The sequence below is a fragment of the Struthio camelus genome, chromosome 1 (assembly GCF_040807025.1).
Source record: "Struthio camelus isolate bStrCam1 chromosome 1, bStrCam1.hap1, whole genome shotgun sequence".
NCBI classification, from domain to species: domain Eukaryota; kingdom Metazoa; phylum Chordata; class Aves; order Struthioniformes; family Struthionidae; genus Struthio; species Struthio camelus.
The window spans coordinates 103,099,285-103,121,555 of NC_090942.1; the positions used below are offsets into that span (position 1 = coordinate 103,099,285).

The 22,271-nt window shown below is 37.2% G+C and overlaps 1 protein-coding gene across 5 annotated transcripts in view; it reads left to right on the forward strand.

Moving 5' to 3' along the window:
• Nucleotides 1-22,271, forward strand: part of EPHA3 (EPH receptor A3) — a 234,633-nt gene that overhangs the window by 55,290 nt on the left and 157,072 nt on the right. For all 5 annotated transcript variants that reach the window (XM_068909008.1, XM_068909016.1, XM_068909037.1 and 2 more), the window contains one exon: nucleotides 21,359-22,019. In XM_068909008.1, coding sequence (XP_068765109.1) covers nucleotides 21,359-22,019 — 661 coding nt within the window. The remainder of the gene's footprint in view (nucleotides 1-21,358; nucleotides 22,020-22,271) is intronic.

Below are 22,271 nucleotides of genomic sequence, written 5' to 3' on the forward strand. Positions count from 1 at the left end.
GTTTATAAATAAGTAGCAAACAAGTTTGATCAAATTTCTTTGCATTTTTGGTTAATTTGTACACAGGAATATTCTAATAATATTTTAAACGGTTGATTTGTGAACAGACATGAGGAAAAGCTGATGAGAAAGCAAGGTCAAGGGTCTGTGGCAATATAAGCTAACCTGGTCTCCTCCTCACTCCTCATTCCTGTGTTTCTGCCTTGATCATAGTAGCTACTCTTGTTCAGGGGTTTTGTTTTAGTTTTGTTCTATTTTTGCCACCGTAACGTTCAGGCAGGTCGTATCACTGTACCAGCTCTCTGCATTGCCGCTTTAATGCTAACGCAGTGAGAAAAAGAGAAGGTAGCACTAGGGCAGACCAAGGGTCAGCATGGCCTCCTTTATTATGCAAGTTCAGCCAGTTCTCCCTGTGGTGGTTAGCAGTCACATCCACATTTCTATGTTGTTCCCAGGAAAAGGTGTTAGATTAGAGGATGAGTATTTTGGCAAAGTATTTGTTTGCAGTGTTCTAATTTCAACTTACCATTGCAGTATTCAGGCAGTGGTTATTTTTGAAGGACATGGCCTTGGCAGTAAGAGTAAGGGAATTTTAACTTGTGCCTTAGAGCATTGTATTAGATAATCTTGGAAAAAAACAAACTAATGTCCAAAACTTCATGAAAATTGCAAGATTGTCCCTCCTCTCTAATTCCCCGCACTCTGCATGTGAAGGTATCCAGGTTGCTGTAGTCAGACTACAGTTTGGTTCCAAAGAATGTGCGAGTGTATCACCTCCATCTTCAGTCACCTTCACAGCCTTCTGGTTTAATTAGTAATTGCCTGGCTTTTGGAAAGCTCCATGGATTTGCTCTACCCTCTCTCCCTGGCCTTCATTATTTCTACTTGCTGATCCAGACACTGGTGTCTCTGCTTATTCCCCTCACCTCCCATGCGTGGAAGTGGTTCTTGTATTTACATAAAGGTACACTACCACCTTTAAGTTCACGTCACCAGCTTTCCTCCCTGCTTTCATTTTTTGCTTGCATCCAGGTCTCTCACTTCATTCAATTAGAGCTTTCTTTCCTTTTTGAGACATGCTTTTATATTTGGATTTTATCTCATCGTTTGTTCTTTCGCCTTTTCTAACTGCAGCAGCTTTCTTCTTTCCTCATTTCTTGTCACTTCCTGTCCTTTTCTCTTTGTCGCTTAGGCCAGTGAGGCTGGCGTCCTTTTGTCCTCACTCTTTCCTTTCCCGCACGTGCAGACCCATAGGCTTTAGATAATTCTTTTTTAGTTTTTCTTTATATTTCCCTAAATCCCAAAAGGTTTTTCTTTCTACTTGGAAAAATATTCTTGCCCTTTGAGACAGAGCAGTATAAACAATTCAAAACAAACAATTTGCTTTGTCCATTTAGATTTCTTTCTCTTTTGCAAGAGAATTTTTTGAACAAACTGGGACCCTTTATAAGTGTCATTTGAATGCTTTGTGTGAACAAATTTCACCTTGTGGGAAGCTCACTGTGACACTACCTATGTGATTACTCACCTATATTACATGTTACTGTTTCCCTTGCCTTGCTAAGATTATATAAATCTTGTCAAACATCTATTTAGAAAACCGTTTTACTCCCTTTTTTTTATATGTCCCCTACACCTTTCAGAAATAAAGCAAAACAATTCATAAAACCCTGAATCCAGTACGTAACCCCTGAACAACAGCAGCAAAAGGGCAAACAAAGAGTTAGTGTGGGCTTTTTTCTAAGTACTGTCTGACCATTAGAGGAAAAAGAGACAAAATTTAAGAACAAAATTACCATTTCAGACTTGAGTTCAAGAACCAGCATATGTGCAATATAATACAAATCGTAACTAACTCGTGCTTTTACTGTCTTGTCAGCCTTTTTCAAAGTAAAAGGCATTTTTCTCTTCTTGTCAGTCTAGCATTTTTCATGAGAAATTGAGTTCTCATGAAGTTTAAAAGAGCTTTAATAGAAGAGAAATTGTGGTACAAAACAGATATGTCTTGTATCGTCAGTGGAGTGTTCAGGTGTGGGATACACAGTATGTCCCTTGTAATGAAAGATGATGCCCTGTTATGAAAACTCTTTTTGGTTTGTTTTAATATTATTTTTAGCTACTTGGGCTCTTTACCCACACAATTATATTTCGCAGTATTTATCTTCTAAGACTGTCATATAAGTATTATTTTATTATTTTTCTTTCCAAAAATCTCTGAGTATAATGAATGAAGTATTAAAATTAAATCTGGACAAAGTTTATTCAAGACAGGTGAGGCGTGATTTTTCAGTATTTTTACTGTTTGTTTTTTAAACTCAGTTCCAGTAAATAAATGCTGATTTTATCAATAATGGTTACTTGATAATTTTCCTGCTGGAAGTGGTGTTACTTGCTTGTAGAGTGAAATACACGCAATATAGTAAACGCAGTTTTTTGTTAAGTCACAGATGAGATCTCTCTTAAAATTAGCACACTAGAATATTCCAAAAGGCTTTATGCATAGCTTATAAAACTACTGGACATTAAATGTGTATTCAGTGTGTCTCATCAAATGCTTTCGTGAATTCAAAGATACGTTAGGTTTTTTTTTTTTAAGTTGTAGTTCCTGGGTTTTTTTTAATATGAATTCTTATTTTTTATTCCTGCCAAAATGAAATAGAGACAAACTAATTTGTGTTTTCAGGCTGTTTGGGGGAAAAATTACAGTTTTCCTGGCAAAAATGTTAATATTACCACTTGAAATTTTGATACATGAAATTTGAGTTTTGGTGCTACCGAAGATAATAGGAATATTTAACTTTTTTTTTTTTTTTTTTGCCTAACTCCTTTGGTTTTTGGGTATAGCACCCAGGAGGAGGTTCATCAGTAATAATTTGTTCATTATACTTTCAGAAATGGAATGTTATATGTTTTGATTGTCACCTTTCTATATTCTTGCTCTTATTTTGTGCTGTCTTAAGCTGTAAGTTGCATATGGGGTCCAGGCTGTAGATCTCATATCCCAAAACACTGCCAGTTAGGATGTTGGCTGTGGGACATCTCAATATGAAACAACTATAAAATGCGCTTCTGAACTTTACTGCAATATCAGCAAATCTGTATTATTACTTGTGTTTCATAGGTTATAAATCAGAAGTAATACTCATGCTTTTCTGTTTCCTGTGGCTTGCAGCACATTCAAAGTTTTTTTGATGCGACAGGTTTCTCCCTAGGTACTATCTCTCTTGTACAAGGGGTTTTGAGTTCCAGACGTGGCAAAGATTCCTGACAGCTCAGATTTTCTGTTAGAAATGTTTGGTTTGTGAATTTAATTCTCACAAAATGTTCAGATGGACACTGGAAAGTAAGTGACTAAAGCCAAGGAGCTGAAAGACAGTTGTCTACATGTGGTAGCTCTCCTAAGAAATGTATATTAAAATGTAATTTTTATCTTCTGATTTATGGGACTTCAAAGACTCTAGCTCAGAGAGAAAGAGCATGATGGTTTTATCTCAAGAGTCCTGCGATTGAGTTTTCTCTATCAGAAGCATAAATAATTGGAGACAGTAACTCAGTTCTTGACCTTTGAGTAGGAAGAGGCCAGGGAAATGAGAGAGCATGAAGGTTAAATTGTCTCTTATCCTTCAAATGGTGATTGCCCCATTAGCGTTCAGGTCATTGTCAGGATAATATGGAAGACCATATGGTTACCTGCTGCGGGGCCTACCTTGTGGGCAAATAGAGGGTCTCATTGTATTCTGGTTCTGCCTAAACTTTAACCTCTAGAGACATAATTCATCAAAATAAACAAAAAAGTGAGATCCTTGTCTTTTTTTTTTATTGTTTTTTTTCATTTGTTTTCATATTCAGTCAAAAACACAGAGAACAGAGTCAAACACAGCTTTTTAGACACATATTCCCAACAGGCTTTCATTCATGTTTAGTGCAGTGGTTTGTGGAGAAAAGAAAAAAAAATCCCTTGTGTGTACTGGTTTTCATTTTTGAGCTTGTTGCAGTATGTAGTCTGCGTCTTACTGAAAGCAGTGTAAATCTAACTTTTTTTTTTAAACCATGGGACTTAGAAGTAGGGTAATTTGAATGTATGAATACAAAAACTGAAGTATATTGAATATATATATATATCTCCAACCTTGTTATAGCAAGAAATGAAGCTTGAGTAAATAAAAGTAAATTATAGAAATATTTTTAAAATTATAGCTAATGAGAACTGCTCCGATCTAGAGTAATTCACTGTACCATATTTCATCTCTGCAGTAACATATTGACAGTAATGATGCTAATTAACGTTGTGTATCACTTGAAGTGTATCATACTGTACTATACTATAGTAAGCTAGAGAACTAAATATAAACCTAATATTAGTTGCAATTCTATATGACCCATGCAAGGTCTTACTGAGGAATTTTGTTAGTAGGATTATAGGTTAGGCATTTCTGTGTTCTTGCTGAAGTCTCTCTCCCTCTCACATAATAAATATATAAATATACCCATTTAATGCGTTTTGGATTTGAGGTGCTTTGTGAGGCTTCTCTAAAATATGACAGTACTTTTAGTATTGCACGTATTCTATTCCCAGGAGGCATTTGACGACTCATTGTGCTTGCAACTGGAAATGACCTTTGACCTAGGTCTGCAGCAAATGCTGTACAAGATGCAGATAATCTGGTGTGAACAACAGATTTTTTTTAAATTTTGTCTGCATTTTTGAGCTATTTCATTGAATGAGCCTTTTTGGTAGCAGTTCACCCAAGACCGAACCTGAAAACTACCCAGTGGCTGTAAGATTATGGTTAAAAGGAGTTTCATTTTTGTTTTGTTTTTTAACATGTAAAACTATCATGCTTACTTTCTTACATTGCCCAGTATGTACAGTTTATCAAATAATGAAATGGGAATTAAAAAAAAAAAGGTGCATCTCGAACTTACTGCTGTAGTGTAGGACTGTGAATAGCAGCTAATGCCCGAGCTCTCCAAGAATCTTTGGCTAAAGTCCTGGTTGAGATACTTCCGTTCATTTGTCTCATATTAAACTAGGCACGAGTTCTTCTTTCATCCCTAACCTGTCATATAAAAGTAATTATTTAATAATGTTTCAGAGCCCTGAGAAATTAAGAGCAACTTAGCCAGAGGTTGAGAAGATATCTGGACTGTCTCCAGAATTCCCAGTCTAATTAGTTCCTTCTTGTTGAGCTGAAATGAATTTATTTTTAAAAAATATGAAATGTCAGGCTATGAGTTTCTGTATTAAACATATTTCTCAATTAAAATAACCATGGAAATATGCACATAGAAATAACTACCTAATTGCATGGTGAGAAAATTAATTTCCATAGAATTACAGTAAAAATATAATAATTATCATTACCCTTTTGACCTAGCAGTTGACAAAAGAATAAGAACCTTTTTAGAGGTATTATTATACTTGTTTAGCCTTGTAAACTTAAATGACTGTGTCCGCTTTCAAAGCATGCTTGATTTTCAAGATCATATGATTGCTAGATTTAAAAAGTAATACCTTTACTGTTAGTGTTCATTGCCATTTGTTTGCACTGCTTCCCAAGCAAGGAGATAGAGGAAACGGCATTAATACTGTTCAGATCGATCTCCTTAACTGCTTCTGGCTTATCCCCATTAAATGGAAGACAAAATGAAAGTATGGTGGCAGAGACAGGATTTCAGACATTATTTTCTTTAAGAGGCGTGTGTATGTTTCTGTGTAGGTGTATATGTCTTGCCTTCTACAGGAAGTAAAAGGCAACCTTAGAAGGAAAAATGCTAATTTTTGTAGACTAGCATTTAATACTTCACCCACTTTAAGAGCAGAGCTGCTGGTTGCCTTTTGTTAACTTGTTGTCACAGGTTCAGTTCTTTCATTATAAATTGATAAGTGGATGGGGGGAGCAGGCCTTGTTAGCCCTGCTGCGTACCTGGACCAAAGCCATTCTGTTTGGGTAAGAATGCCAGCTCTGAATAAGCATTTCTCAGTACCTGGATAAAGAGGTTGAAAGGGAAAGCTGGAAGGAAAACTAAGGTAGGGGCGGGGGCATAGGCTGTGGTCTCTGTCTCAGCTGAAATACATGTTTCAGGGATGGAGGGTTAAGTTTGGTCACCGAGTGAAGATTTATATGAAAGCAATGAGTACATCTCAAAACTAGTACACACAGAAGATTGCTTTCATAGGTATCCGCAAAGCTGAAGAAGTTGAGGGTAATAACTGACATTAGTATATGTCTATTTTGCATTTTTATGCTGGTAATCATGATAGTAAACTTTGTGGTTTAAGTAACAATAGTTAAGAATACAGTTTAAAGTGAAAGTGTGAAACGATGAATGAAAAGAATGACTCTTGAAGTTGTTACTAAGAGAAGATGCTGATGGTGGGAGCATGGTGATGTGTGAGTGTGGAACTCTGTTTAGCTGCGAAGTATCACAGAAGAGCATTGCCGTTTGAACTAAGTTTTAAAAAAATACACACTTCTAAATGATGGTAATTGCACTGAACAGGCTTTTATGGAATTGACTGTGGGCTTCATCTGTCATGGAAGTTGTTTAATTTTTAAATTAAATTGTTTTTTCAGATGAAGTTATGAGATATTAACTATGCTTCACACAACTTGAGCTTTCCTATTTCTAGATTAGTTTTCCATCTAGGTAATGCCAAGGGGTTGGAGAAAGTTTCAAGGGATCCAAAATCGTACAGAAGAGAAAGAGTCACAGTCTCTTTCCTTGTCCGCCATGTGGGATTCCGCCCAATGGTGTGATCTAAAAGGCAGTTGTGTTGGAGGCCACAGATCCTGAAGCTTTTCTCAGGATCCGTGAAGCTGTCTGCAAAAGAGGCCAAACTACTTGGATTTGGAGGGAAGGCTACCAAAATCAGCAGTAATCTACTGCGCTGTTACTTTGGCAGTGCTGTAGTGGCGTTGCCAACATCAAGCCTGCCAGAAGTCTGGAATTACCAAACACAAATTTAGAGCATGCCCATTGAGCTTCTGTGTTATGTTTGCAATTTCAGATGTGTTGTACTTGCCTCCCGCTCAACCTCATAGTTAATCTGCTTATGAGAGGTAAAGCTGTCCTTCACACGTGCAGATGAATTGCTCATGGGGATACATATCACTTCTGGACTGTGATCTGGACTCTGGCTGTATTCTCGAGTGATCCGCCACTTTCCATGGAATGAATAACAAACACTCCTGGCAACTTGCACTGTCTGTGTCCTGTCTTCCTACCTCAGCACACTATCCTTGCCAATTCTTCTTTATCCATGGTCTATGGAAAGCACTGTTTTAAGGCTGTGTTCTTTCCAGAGCAGCCTAGTATTATTTTCTTTTCGGTTTATTTTTGCGCTTAGAAAACAAGCAAATATTGTTTGGATTAAAGAGAAAGGAGAAAAAAAGAAAGCTATGTAAAATTTGCCCAGAACAGCATCTCCATCCGTCTTTGGTTTAATCTTGTCTAAGAACAAATCAGATTCTCTATTGGGAAGTATTTCTGTATGTATTTGTGTTACTTGTCCTTTTGTAGCAGTACTGCCAATTATATTTATTAGCCCTAAATATTAAACAGCTGGCAGGATTCCATTGTATATAAATAAGACATTTGAGACCTGGAGGAATGCCATTTCTAATATAGCCAGCTGGTGCTTTTTACAGTTGCATTCAGCACAACACTACTGAATTTCACTGTTCATACAGTGCTGTGTTAAATAACAATAGGAGAATGTGGAATGGTTTGGGATTTCTGTAGGAAATGCCATTGTATAAAAATAGTAGTTTTGAAAGACTGAATGTACCAAGGAAATGATACGTTATGCACCTGTTCAGTGCAGTTTGATGTTTTTGTGTGTATGTGTTTTGCTGGCAAATGCAAAGCAGCAAACTACAGAGGTTTTTCAAGTCCGGATTTTTAAATATTCCTGTGCCACAAGTGTTTTCCACATTCTCTGTTGCTGTGGTGTTTTCCTCTTTAATAATGTTTTCATGCTTAGAAATTCCTGCCTGCTGCTGCTTCTGAAACCGTGTGCTAATAAGGTTTTCTACGTAGTCACGATTAACTCTTTATTAGAGTCCAAGTAATAACTAAAATAGGAACAAATTTAGTTACCATCTCTGCAATATTGAGCTCTTCTAGGTAGGAATTAGTGTACTAAAAAATGTGGTTAAAAATAATTTGATCCTTGAAGATTTAAAGATCTTTTAAGAATTATCAGGACTATTTTGTGTGTGTGGATCTATCTGTAGTTATCTCCCCACTGTTAATTTGTTCCTTTTTTACACATTAGGAAATTGAGGCATAAATGTGGACATTGGGTGTCTTCAGATTTACCTAGCAAATTGTAGTTTGGAGAAAAACTGACTTCTCTTTCCATTCTTCACTAAGCCATGATTATTTCTTTGTGAAGGTTTGCCATGAGTACTTTTCTGGCAACTTCCACAGATAGCACTTGAGGCAAAGCAGAGGATAATGCTAGAAGACCTTCCACTTTTTGTTCTTGTTATTACTAAACATTACCAGGAGCTCGTTGTTATGAGCAGTATAGCCGAAAGCGTTATCTCTAACATGAAGTGTAAGATCATTTCTACTTGTAATTACTGAAGCGCAATATTCAAACAGATTGTCATGTCCAGAGTTTTGGGTAAGTTCCATCTTGGATAAAATTCTACATGCTGACATACTCATTGTGCTAGACAGCTGTTTATTTTCCATATATTTATTTCTGAAACAGCTACATTTAAAGGATGAGCGAGTCTTGCCAAGTGTGTGTAGTAGTATGTTTTTGGATGACAGGTGATCTTTTTACAAACTTATTTAGTACAGATCTCAGCCATGGGGACTGCTGTGTCGAGACCTTTTAAAAAAAATTTACTCAAACTGTGAGATCAGTACGATTGAAACCTGTTTCTCAAGGAGACGTGCAAACTGGAGAAGAATAAAGCTATAAATGTGCTTGTCCAAGATCTGAGCTGGCATCGGAATGCTGGATTTGGAGGTCTGTTAGAAAGTGCTTAAATGGGTTCCTCATTGGAGTGACCTTTTTACCTCGCTATGGTTTAGACAGTTTTGCTTACAGAAGGCTGAGAATCACCTGTCCTTACAAGAGTGGATGATGAGGTACTTAGCTGCCCGGTAATTAGAGATGAAAAAAAGATAGCTTTGCTTATCTTTCTGCAGGTTGGTTTAATTATTAATCTAGTAATCTCATGATGAGGCGTATACTATTTCTTTCTCAAATATTGTGTGTTTATGGGTGTTTAGTACATTTTTAATCCTATTTATTTTAATATTTATATTATTTTACTTCTGAAATGAAATTTTGTTTTTGTTTTTTTAACTAGAAGACATGAGCACATTGAACATTTCTGACTTTAATTATCATTTTAGACAGGAGGATGGTTAAGATTTACGTTAAATTGTGTATGTATTTGTTATGCCTTGAGGAAATGAGGTTTTTAAAAGATATTCCAGTCAGTGTGGCAATGTATTTTGTGCTATAGGTAACAGAGGAGGATGCAGGTGTACTGCAGTAGAGGGAGGAGGTTCTGGTCCTCTCCAGCTTCTGCCATGCCTGGTCAAATAATGAGACACTCTTCCCCCCTGCCCCTCACCCACACCCAGTCCCCTTTTTGGTCCGGTGTCAGAAATAGTAGTCTTGTGAGGAGGATGAGGGTGGGCTGCATCACAATGTATGCAGGTATTCCTTGCACAGCACTAGAGCTTTTCTGTAGCTTTGTGCAGTAGCTAAGAGTATGTGACTTTTACTATGTTTTGGGTTTGCTTATAGTGGAAGGGAAAAAAACAAAAATGGAAAAACAAAACATGCTGAGAGATAAAAGTTTTCTGTTGGACACATTTCTATTTTGGATAATTTGGGGCAAATCTTGAGTTGTGCTTTGCATGGCAAAATACTTTACCTCATTTTGTGTTAGCCAAATTAAGTATTTGGATGCTCTAAATGAGTTCTCCTTTCCTCTGAGCTCTCATGAGACGTGACATTAAAATTTTTACTTGTAATTGGGCAACTGTTTTGCTTAGTTGTGAAGAAAACCTAACTTCTTGTTGGAGACTCTTAATAAAGACTCTTGGATACAGTGATGTGCTGTCAGATGTGTTTCGTTTGCTCAAGCAAATTCTCAAGACATCAATGGATAACTGAACAGAGAGGGAGAAGGACACGGGAGAATACTAGGTGGATCTTAGAACTGAATGTTGTTTCATGTTCACCAATATAGCTTCCTCTCAGCATTACAGTCTCTCTAATCTGCTAATTTTCTAACACGGTAAAGCCTTTTCATTTAGCAGCTATGACTAATTAATATAAAATAACAGACTATTAAAACAGCATTAGAAAGAAAGTACTAAAGTCTGTGTCTTAGAAGGGTTTATGCATTGGCAGTGATAATTTCCCTGCGTGTATGTGTAACTTAATTGAAAAGTCTTGCAGTGTGATTTCCTCTTCTGTCATTTGCCACTTAGAAAAAATAAAAATAGCGAAAAAACTAGGGAGAGACCAGTGTCAGCAGGTAATTGCATTGACTTTGGAATGCCAAGTACAAATGAAAATTACCATGATATTTCCCAAATCTGATCATTATCTACCCTCTGGTCTCAGCTGAAAGGTATTTATGGGCTCTGCATCAGTGCTTTTGGCAATGTTGTGAGGACAGTGTTTACATACTGATGAACTGATCTGAAAGGCATTTTTCTATGATACTATCATTACAGGGTTTTTGTTAACCTCAAGCTTTCACAGCTCTTGCTTCCTGTTGCTATTTTGTTAAACTTTTATATAGTACGTGGGAGGATTCCACTTTTCTTTTGAATTACTTCATTCTCAGTTTCAAGCTATCCTAAAATATATGCTAAAATAATTCAGATCTTTATTTTTTGTGTTAGTTGTTTGATTTCCTCACTCTTCCTTAAAATTTTTCCACAACCCTTGTTTAAACAAGTCTCTCTGGGAATATGTTTTTCATTTGGGGTAAAAAATAGAGTCCTTTTTCTCTGTGTATTGCCTGTGAAGTTGAGTGATACATGTTAGAACCGTGGTCATTGTATGGGAGAGCTAGATTCTCTTACTGGTCTGATTTTGGACATATTTAACATGAAAGGAAAAAACTCGACAGAATAAGTAAGTACTAAAACAAAGAAGGCATCGAAGTTATTCATCTTACCTTAAATCGTGCAGCCTGGGTGTCAAATGTGTGCTTCAGCAAGAGAAACATATTTGAATATTGGACAGTGTGCAATATAGAGAGAAAGATGTTTAGACTGAAATGTATATTTTTAAAATTACAAAATATTTTCCTTTTATCATATCAAAAGATTTTTTAGGTCAAACTCTTTTGCACAAAGTTGTCTATTTAAAAATAAGTAGAAATGATGTTTAGATGAGTGGTCAATTTTCCTGTACGTGAGGACTTCCATCCTGGACTGCTATGTTGCTATGATATAAAATATTTCAGATGTTTCAAACTTAACATGAGTTATATTTTCAGTTAATTAAGGTGACAAGCAGCAAGTTGTCAGAAAATGATTTGGTAGATGTTTGGGATTCTTTTTCGAAGGATACAAATGACATGGTAGTTGTTTGGCTTAAAAGTTTTTTTTTTTTTTTCCACCAATATTGTTTGTTCAGTTTTTAGTCCTCACTGAAAGTCCTGCCTATCAAAAGAGATCTTTCATAGCAGATCAGGTTTTATTTCAGCATTTCAGCTCAGGCTATGCTCCTGCTCTTATTAAAGTTAATAGTAAATTCCCCTTGAGAGCAAGATTAAGGATTCTTAGGCAAGTGTCAGATACACACCAAAAGGTGAATGAAGGATTTATGTCACAGTGAGGACTAATTTCCCCTACTTTAGGTAGATAGCAGAGGGCATCACTGAATGACGTTCAGCTTTCACAGAAACAAACAGGTAAAAACATTTTTGTTCTCATATCAATTTGACAAGGATGTTACTAGATTTGAATATCTTTGGTTAAGGACATATTTATTGTTAGCACTTCTTTTTCCCAAAACAGGAAAATGAACTCAATGTCTATACGTTTGTGGCACAAATTATATTAATTTATAGGATTTGATCTTTTGGGATGGTGTCTTGTGAGACTTGAAAAAAATATGTTGAATGTTTCTTTTTGACGGAAAGCTAGATTTCAATGGAATAGAAGTTTTCATCGCGTGCGCTTTATGCGCAAGTTACAAGTTGTACAGAACTGTCAGTTATAACTTTTCCTCTTGTATAAAAATACTAATTTTACATGAAATTACTCACAGAGGAAAACACTAATTTTAAATGATATTAGTATAATATAGTATGATGTATCAATTGCTTGTTTCTGATCAGTGATCTGAGTATTTCTAGGAATTGAATTTGTATAATCCAGCTTTTGAATATTTCAGCACTTTCCAAGTGGTGCATGAAACCCTTATAGGCTTAACTCTGAGCTCATAATATTAGAACACTTTGACCGTTGCTTCAGAATACAATTTTTCACCCATTAAAAACTAAACAGAAATGCATATGGTATCTACACTAATCTTGCATTTTTAAGTACTACACGTGCCCTGTATGTGAAGACATTCGTTTTAGCATAATCTCTGACGGAAACAGAAACTACACTCTCGTGTGTGCCCTTGTGCGTGTGTATATACAAAAAAAAAAGATGATCCTCCCCATTTAACAGCTTTTGAACCCAGAAGTAAATTTTAACAAAGTTTCACAGAGGAGCAAAGATCTTCAGAGATTTAAGGTCCTACAAGATTTATGAAAATAAGTAGTTGGAGAGGAGACAGAGACCCCATTAATGCTCCCAGTATTGGAGAGTCTTTTTTTTTGCTCTCACCATATTGGACATCAGAGTCCATATAGGAGACCAAGCACGAGGCATAAATCCGTAGGAAACTAGGCTTCACTAATTCTGTTGCTCATGGTGTGGCTTGTTTGTTTACCTCTTTTTAATGTAATTGCCTGGCAAACTGGGAGGGGAGATGGAGAGGGGGATATTACCAGCTGGTTGGTTCTCTGCCAGTGAAATGTTAACATTGTATGCACTTCCTGTCTGAATGTGAGATTCCTATCACAATGATCCTTTTGTTTGGAAAGGGAATTGGTTGTATAAATAGCAGAGGGCAGAAAGATTGTATGTGCACAGAAATGCGTAGACTTTTCTGTTATTACTCAGCAAGGTGTAATAAAGGTGACATTTTTTTGCTGGCTGGAAAATCTTACTGAATACTAAAAACCAGTAAATGAGAGAGAGCAGGGTCAGTTTTCAGTATTACAACAAACGTTATTTTCATGTAGAACTTAAATGGTGGTTCTGCAGTGGCTTATGTGAAGACCTCACGGGTGGTGAAAAGCAATTACCCTGACAAGAACACCACCATACTTTTTCATTAGTTTAGAAATAAGCAATGATTTAACTAGTCTGAAGCAATGATTTAACTAGTCTGTCCAGCAAGTTTGGGATATGCTAGCACATGAAGAAGTTTTCATGAGGTTTCAAGTCAATTCATCTAGTTGTTTTTTTTTCCCCCCCCGGCAATATATTACCAGTTTGTGTTTTCGAGTGCACAATGATTATGTGGTTTAAGGTATGTTCTATATAGCTGTTATTAGAATTATTAATTTTATGTTTAAGGACCGTTGGACATGATCTGAAATGGTGCTTGTATCAGATCGTGCCAAGGAGGACAGGTCAAACTTTTTAATGTAAAATAAAACTGTAAATAAGTACTAGTAGAGCATTGCCTAGGATTGTCAAAGGAGCCTCAGGGAGTTTGCTGCCTAGATTCAAAAAAAAATTGAACTCAATTTTTAGCAGTTTTATAGACATTTATAGCAACACAAGACTGAAAGAATGCAACTTACTTAGTTTATTGGAATTGTGCATTTGTGTATGAGGCCACAAGGCTATCAAAAAGACCGATTATCTGTGGGCCCTGTGTGTGTATTATACATCACAAAATAGCCTTCAGTTTCTTAAAACAAACTTAAGATTTTTGATGTAAATGATGGAAAGCCACACAAGCTGAAGTATGCCACAAGAAGCATGAAAAAACTAAAGATAATCAGTCATATTCTAGATTTGCACATTAGCAAGGAGCTTGTTAGTGAGACTGCTCATGGCATCCTGGGAAATGGGCTACACGGCTCTATAAAGAAAAGGGAAAACAATCCCAAGAGTCCAGCAGTCAGTCTCTCCAGATCTGTCCTGGAAGAAAATTTCTTTGTGACCCTTTGAGACCTTCTGGCTGGGCACCTCAGAAAGTTTTTCTGTACTTCTGAAAGTGGTATAGAATTTCTGCCATTGATGTTTCCAGGGAAGGTTAAAAGAAATAAAAGTGAAGAAAAGAACACTTTCTAAAAGCCAGAATATGCATTTGGGAGGGGAATGGTGCTTTGACACCCCTTTTAAATGTTTCAAAAATGCTGAAGATGCCCAAAAGCATTAGAGTAATGGGATATAGGTGCTGAAGTACTGTGTGATAATGTGAATTCAAAAATGGTGGTCACAGCTCCCCTCTTTCCTTCTCAACAATAGCAACTGATCCAGCGCCCAAAGGGTCATACCAGAGCCTCAGATTTCCAGCTCCAGGATCATGCTGTCAATTTTTATAAGTGTCTTTCATAAAATAATTTGGGTTTTTTTTCTCTATAAGACTGTTTGGAAGATCCTGGAGCTTCATTCCTCTAATATTTAGAAACAATCTACTAATTCCCAGTCTAAACTTACTCAGGACTCATAAATAACTCAGAATTTACTCAGGACTAATAAATACGCATTTGATCTGCGTTAGTACTGATTTGAAGGAAATGCCAAGAGGGGCACATTCTAAGTTTAGTGCACCATGGGCCAGATTTACCCAAGTATTTCTATTTAGAATAACTATATTGGAAAAGCAGGCTTGTTCTTGATTTTTTTATGCATGCAGCTGAGACAATGATTAGGTTTAGGTCCCACCAGTGTCTGCGATTTTAAATGGTACAAGTGCAGATTTTTTATACAGTTGTTCTGCCATCATCCCAACTAATTATCGTCAAGTTCTCAGTCTACCTCCCACCAGCACCCCTCTTACTCGAAATGATGTAGTGCCAGTTCCTCCCTTCTTGCTCAGCTAAGCTTTTCTAGATCTCTTCTCACTCCTAGAACTCTGTAGGCTCTGCAGTCTATTTGTCTCCTTGTGACAGCTTCTGCTTCATCTTTTTGTGCATTCCTCTGGTATCTTCTGGTTTGTTTTCCACCTATCTGGAGCAGTTACACTTAGTCAAAAAGACAGAATTTTCTATGGAAAATGCAGTATCCTAGGATTAAGTCTATTTTTTGGACCTCCAGGTGGGTTTCTGTGGTAACTAAATTTGGATGACTCTCTTGCCCCTTGCATTACATTCTTACTCTTGCACAAATACTGGCATTTGCATGGATGCATGATGTGCTCTTTAGGAGAGCTGATTCAACAGAAATAACACCACCTTCCCAGCCCTGTATTAGTTTTCCATGCAATGGGGGAATAGTTCTGGAATGCTGAAGGTGGGAGGAGGGCAGGCTGAGACTACAGCAGGCTGGACTTGATGCATACAATGACAAGGAGTGTGTCTGTTTGTACCATCTGCTTGGCCTGTTTATAATAGAATCAATATCTGCCTTATACCTGAACTTTTCTTGTAGCACAGCTCATATTTCTGTTGCGTTATTCCCATTGTGTTTCACTGTCTCGTTTCTGTTTTGGCTGAATTATTCCTGCTTTTTCAGTCTCGTATTAGTTGTTATCACTCCCACCTTTTGACCTGTTAAAGTCCTAGCTGTCCAGGTTCCTGCATGCTCAGAATGTTGATCTTGTCTTCCCGTACCCCAAGAAATAAAGGTGGACTTTAATTATGAAATAGAAACTCTGGACTCTTCTTTTGGCTCCTCTTTTTTTCTTTTTTTTTCCTAGCAGATCAGAATTGTGCTTTTGTGTTTATATTATCTTAGATACTTCTTCATGCTAATTTTTTCTCATCTCTGTGCATCTCTTGTTTCCTAAAGTAAGAGCCACCTTCTCTGCAGCTTTTATTTTGAGGAGTATCTTTATTGTGTCTTCTCAGTTTTTGTTCTGTGCCTTTGCTTTTCTTTGAGATTTGGAAGTAACCTTTCTCCTATTCCTTTTCATTTTGCTGTTCCTTTACATTTTAACTCTCAGCTAGTTCTGTTATTTCAGTTAACTATTTGGGAATATTGGTCAGAAAGATGAGAGTATAAAGTGAAATTGTACTGACTGTTCTAATACTGAATAGGCTATGTGACAATACTTCACAGGAAGTTTCCTTCCCATTGCCGCTTGCTAAAACTTTTTAATAGCGAACACGTTTCAGTGACAGTCCCATCTGTAATGCTAAATTATAAGTTTTATCCTCTAAGTAAATATAATAGTCAATTTTTAGAGCTGAAAGGAAATTATATAAGGGAGGAATACTTCTGTTTGGATACTGTAATCTGGTCTTTTGTTTTAAAAACAGCAGAATACAAGTGCAGCATGAAGGGGTTTTTAAAAGAGCAATATTAGAATAAGAACAAAAGATACTGGATGAGCATGACCTTTACATTCAAGAGAGTATGCCTAGTCTCCCTTTAATCTGAAGTAGGGCATGAGTTTAGCACTTTGCAGCTCTAAAACAGTATGGAGCCTTATGATCACATGTGTTTAGAGCAGGCTTGGGCTGAGAAGTGCCTTACAAATGATACCTCAAGAAGACCTTTATTGTCGGGTGCCACGTGTACGTAATTTATAGGAATTGCTAGCCCTCATCTGAGCACCTGAAGTCAGCACAAGAGCAGTTGGCAGTACTGATTAAATAAGAAAATTCTCACAACTTTACTATGCAACATATATGTTCTATTTTTTTCCCCCCCTCTCAAAATTCTAGTCCCTGGAATAAGGACCTCATTCTTTTTTTAGAGAAAGTAATTTCATCGTTATTATAACTTTAGGAGACGTGAATTACAAGAACAAAAATACAAATAAGAACAACTTGAAATGCTACTGTTTCAGAAACCCCACTTAAAAGAAAAAACTCGGGAGGCACAGGAAGGAAATTGTCTTGTTGATTTTCTTCTTAATCTGATTTAGAATTAAGATCCCCTGGGGATGGCAGTACTGTATCTTACTGGGAAAAACTGCAGGGTATGAGTAATGTAAATTAAAATCATAGTACTGCTTGATTTTAGTTTGATCATAATTACTGAAGTCATCTGCTTGAATCTGGTGCACATTCTGACTTGGACGCTCTAATTGTAGTTTGAGTTCTCTTAGCTTAACTCTTTCTGAAGCATTAGCTGCAGTCTTGGCAGTTTTGTAACACTTGAACTATTTTGGTCAAGTTAGCACTGGGTATGAGACTGCCCCTTGCATTCCGTAATGTTTCAGCATTAAATGATAGGCTCGAAGCTTAACGTTTGTTCAGGTGGGCTGATACGACAATCGAGAATTGTTTCCAAGCAGCTTGGTCTCCATTACAAATTAAGGAAGTGATAATTGCTTGTTGCAAGCTTTAAGTGAAGAACATAGTAGTGGGGCTAGCTCTATCATGCAATTTATATATCTGCATTCAAGTACCTGTGTAAGCATGCCAGATCAGAAAGCTAGGTAAAAAAAAATTGCAGCAAAATAACATTAAAACTCTGCAAGTTTTTGATTTTTTTGTTTCTTCCTCCCTCTGGAAGTGTAAAATATGTTGAACCAATTAGAAATTATGTGGAAGTAATAATAAATTGATCATTTATGAATCTATGTGAACTGCTTTAAATATCCATACTATTATGTTTCATAATCTTACCTAGTTTCATCTTAAATAAGAAATTACTCAATTCATCTGTAAAAAAAATTCCTGTCTTTCTAGTTAAGTCCCAAGAGTTGAGGATTAAGAGGATTAACTGTACTTGACTGGACTGAAAAACTGGCTAATTTAAATCTGGTTTTAATCTCATCCCATCAAAACATGGTGCATGCATAGTCTTTGTTTTAGTTCAAATGGCTTATTTCTGAACTAGTTGAACTTGGTAACTGTATTTTTGAATAGCTCAGGTAATAGGGATAGTTAAATAGGTATATCCAGCTTCATGGGAATGATGGCAGTCTGAATGGCTTTCAGCAGCACTGTACACTATTGGCTCAGGGGCTATGCTAGTACATGGATCTCTACCAGAGGACAGTGTTTCACTGAATTTTTGGGAACTCAGCAGAGGCTGGGAGCAGGACCTGCTGCCCCTCCTGCAGGCAGGATCTTGTCCTTGTGAGGGGCTGTGGTGCCCAGCTCTTGAGTGGCTGTGAGCTCCAGTGTAGTAAGTTTTCGTTCAGAGAATCCTTGTAGTGCTAATTCTCTGTGGCAATATAGCATATAATGGCTTGCTGCGGCATTTTAACTTCTGTATACACAAACAAGAAGATGGCAATTTTAACTCTGCTGAACTGGTCAGGAAAAGATAAAACTTGGGTACAGTCAGATCCTTAAAGTGAACTGAAATAAACTTTACTTAAACAAAAGAAGAATATTTATGCCGGTTTTATATACTGGTTTAATAAGCTAATTTAAAGTTGCATCATCAGCAGTAGCTGGACAGTTGCATTGTGCAGACCTGCTCTTGGTCATACCAGAACTTCCTTGCATCAGTGGGTTAGGACTGAGTAGTCTCAGATTTTACTGTGATGTGGCCACCTTTTTATTTAATTATTTCCTAGAGAATATGTGTTTTGCAAAGCCAGGCAACTGTAAAATCCATTAATGCTTCGGCACCTCTGTTTCTCTATCTGTAAAGCGGGAATGTTATTTTCCTCTCCTGCTAATCTTTGCTTTGCAAATTAGTAAGATCCCTCAGTAAAAGGTGCTTAGGTAAAATGAATAATTACTAGCCTGAGGTCTTAAATATGGCATTGGTGGGACTAGGTTTTTGAGGGAAGTTTTTTTTTTTTTTTGGAAGAAGGTCATCTTCTTCCCCCAGGAGTGGGAGTGATTTTTCAGGACATAGTTAATTACATTCCCTTCACATCTTGTTCTAATGTTTGTAACGTGCAGTAGCTTTGTTTTAAGCTCTGCTGCTTCCCAGCTGCGCTACATCTGATTGCTGCCATGGCACAGTGTTTGTGGTTTTTTGCAAAGGCTATGTGTATGGGTGACAGTGAAGCAAAGATTTCTGTAGCTACTATGTTACAATATGCTTTATTAGGATATGCTTCATTATCACAGTAGAGTTTGCCTTTTTGGTTTGTGTAATTCAATTTGAAGCCTAGAGCAGAAGAAAAAGAGATGGTTTGGGGTAGTCTTAACAATGTGTATAAATGCCTGATGGGAGGGTTTAAAGCAAATGGAGCCAGACTGTTCTTTGTGGTGCCAAGTGAAAGGCCAAGAGCGATGGGCACAAACTGAAATACAGACAATATTGTTTAAACATAAGAAAACATTCCTTTATTCTACGAGTGGTTGAACACTGGAAGAGGTTGCCCAGAGAGGTTGTGGAGACTCCATTCATTCAGATAATCAAAGCCCGCCTGGGCACTATCCTGGGCAACCTGCTCTAGTTGACCTTTTGAGCAGGGGGGTTGGACTAGATGGTCTCCAGAGGTCCCTTCCAGCCTTCATGATGCTGTGACCCTGTAACAGGTATAATCAGGTAATCATTGTAATTACGTATTTTAAAAGTCTCTGAGGACAGGGCTCCTCATTTGGTAGTGCAAAATTCAGAATATAGAACAGCCACCATTTTTGTATAGAGAAAGTTGAAGAACTGACACATGGTGACTGCACACTAGTAGTATTCTAGATGCATTTTGGTGATGCTGGTACTGTATTAAAACTTTTGTAATACTTTCATAGAATAACTGTTAAATATTCAGGGTTCGAGCACGTATTTGCCAAGTTCAGTTTATCCTTGTTACGAACGTTTGTATGGTTGCATTTCTTGGGATTAGGGGAATGGTTGCTCTAGTCGCGCGCTTAGATTATCCAAGATGAGAATACTCTATATAAAGCACAAACCACAGGCTAGACAAACCCTCTGTATATTAGAACACAAGGATGCATTTGCTACATCCACTGTAACAAAGCTTCTGAAAAGCTACCTTCCCTACTTTCTGTAAAGATCAGAGGAAGCCTGAAGTAGCAAACAGCCACAGGATATGATCACTAGCGCATGGTGTTCAGAGGAGTACATTATTCTGAACTGCACAAGGGAAATCTCCAAGGATGCCAGAGCACAGTTCCTCAATCCGTACACTCATTGGAAACATTGGAATGCCTCTAATGGCATAACATAGAAGTATAGCTATTTGTAATTCTTTACTATTTGCTCATTATTCTTAATTTAAAAACAAAAAAAAAAGGGGGAGTCATAGTCATCCATTCAGGGAGAAAGCCAAAAAAATGTCTTAAGTCACCTGATTGCATATGATGAATGGTTGTCGGTAAATGTTTACTTTAAATAGCCCAATAGGGTGTTCCCCACCCCATCCCAACCCAACCCAACCCAACCCACCCCTCGGTGTGATTGGCAAATATTTCTGTCCAGTGAGTGTGATATCAGAAATCAGGATTGGTCCATCAGTAATTCACAAAAGGGAAACCCATTTCTTCTCTGTCTCGGTCAAGTAAGTTCGTCAGGTGGAATAGCAACAAAAGAAATGACAAACATGTTCTTCAAAAACAATTGTAGTGTCATAGCCAATATAGTATACAGAAGGACTGGAGTAACCAAGGTAATTAAGGTAAATTGCTGATAATTTCTAATAACTCTAGAAACTAGGCTAAGCTTGACTTTATCCTGAGGATGTATATCCCAAACAGAATCAGCCGTCCTGCCTTGAATAAATTTATTTTATTGTGACTATATGGAATATTGTGGAATATTGGCAGCGAACTTTTTTTTTTTTTATATAAGATTCTAAATCTCATTTAATCTTTGAACTGCAAGTGGATTCTGATGGTGAAAATATATTTTTATCCTAGTGAGGCATCACTTACATTAGAGGTGAGGGTGTTTGTAGTAGAGACATGTTGGGATCATGATCAGAGAGACGGCACTGCATACATCTTGCGGTTTTTAATAATACAGAGTGGCTGTGACATCTCTTGTATGCCATCTTGAGGTAAATTGGTAAATACTGACTTCTTAATGGTGAGTTCTGTGTTCATTTAAGATGTTCATATGCTTTAATAGAAGAAGGCAAGTGGAAGTTCAGCCAGGCTTTGTATCTACCTTACAGTGATGTTCTTTAATGTGAGATCAGACCATTTGTGATTATTGTTTTTTCACAGACTCTAAATTTGATTTTTATTGGTATGATTGCTAATCTTAAAATATTTCCCTTTTTTTTTCTCTCTCTCTATAGTGGGAAGAGATTAGTGGTGTTGATGAGCATTATACTCCAATCAGAACTTACCAGGTGTGCAATGTTATGGACCACAGTCAAAACAATTGGCTGAGAACAAACTGGATTCCGCGCAATTCAGCTCAGAAGATATATGTGGAGCTCAAGTTTACCTTGAGGGACTGTAACAGTATCCCTCTAGTTCTGGGCACTTGCAAAGAGACCTTCAATCTGTATTATATGGAATCTGACGATGACCATTTGGTAAAGTTCAGAGAGCATCAGTTTACAAAAATTGACACCATTGCAGCTGATGAGAGCTTCACCCAAATGGATCTTGGGGACCGAATTCTCAAGCTGAATACAGAAGTCCGCGAGGTGGGGCCTGTCAGCAGGAAAGGCTTTTACTTGGCTTTCCAAGATGTAGGTGCATGCGTTGCCTTAGTCTCAGTGCGAGTGTACTTCAAAAAGTGTCCTTTCACTGTAAAGAACCTTGCCATGTTTCCCGATACGGTACCCATGGACTCCCAGTCGCTAGTGGAAGTGCGAGGTTCTTGTGTCAATCATTCCAAGGAGGAAGAGCCACCCAAGATGTATTGCAGTACAGAAGGAGAATGGCTAGTGCCCATAGGGAAGTGCTTGTGTAATGCTGGCTATGAAGAAAGAGGCTTTGCGTGCCAAGGTAACACTGCACTTCATGTTCACAGTTCAATTATTAACAGGGGTTTCACTTTATGTCCCTACTCTGTGTACTGGGTCATGTTAATTTTTCGCAAATTTATGAGAGAAATAAATTAGATCATAGAATTGCCATGAAATGGGGTTTATTTGCTATGTGTAAATAATGTAATTTGATTTTAAAAATATTTGATAAGGTTGAACAATTGATTTTTACTTAATATGGTATGTAGCAAATATAGTCTCTCTTACCGCT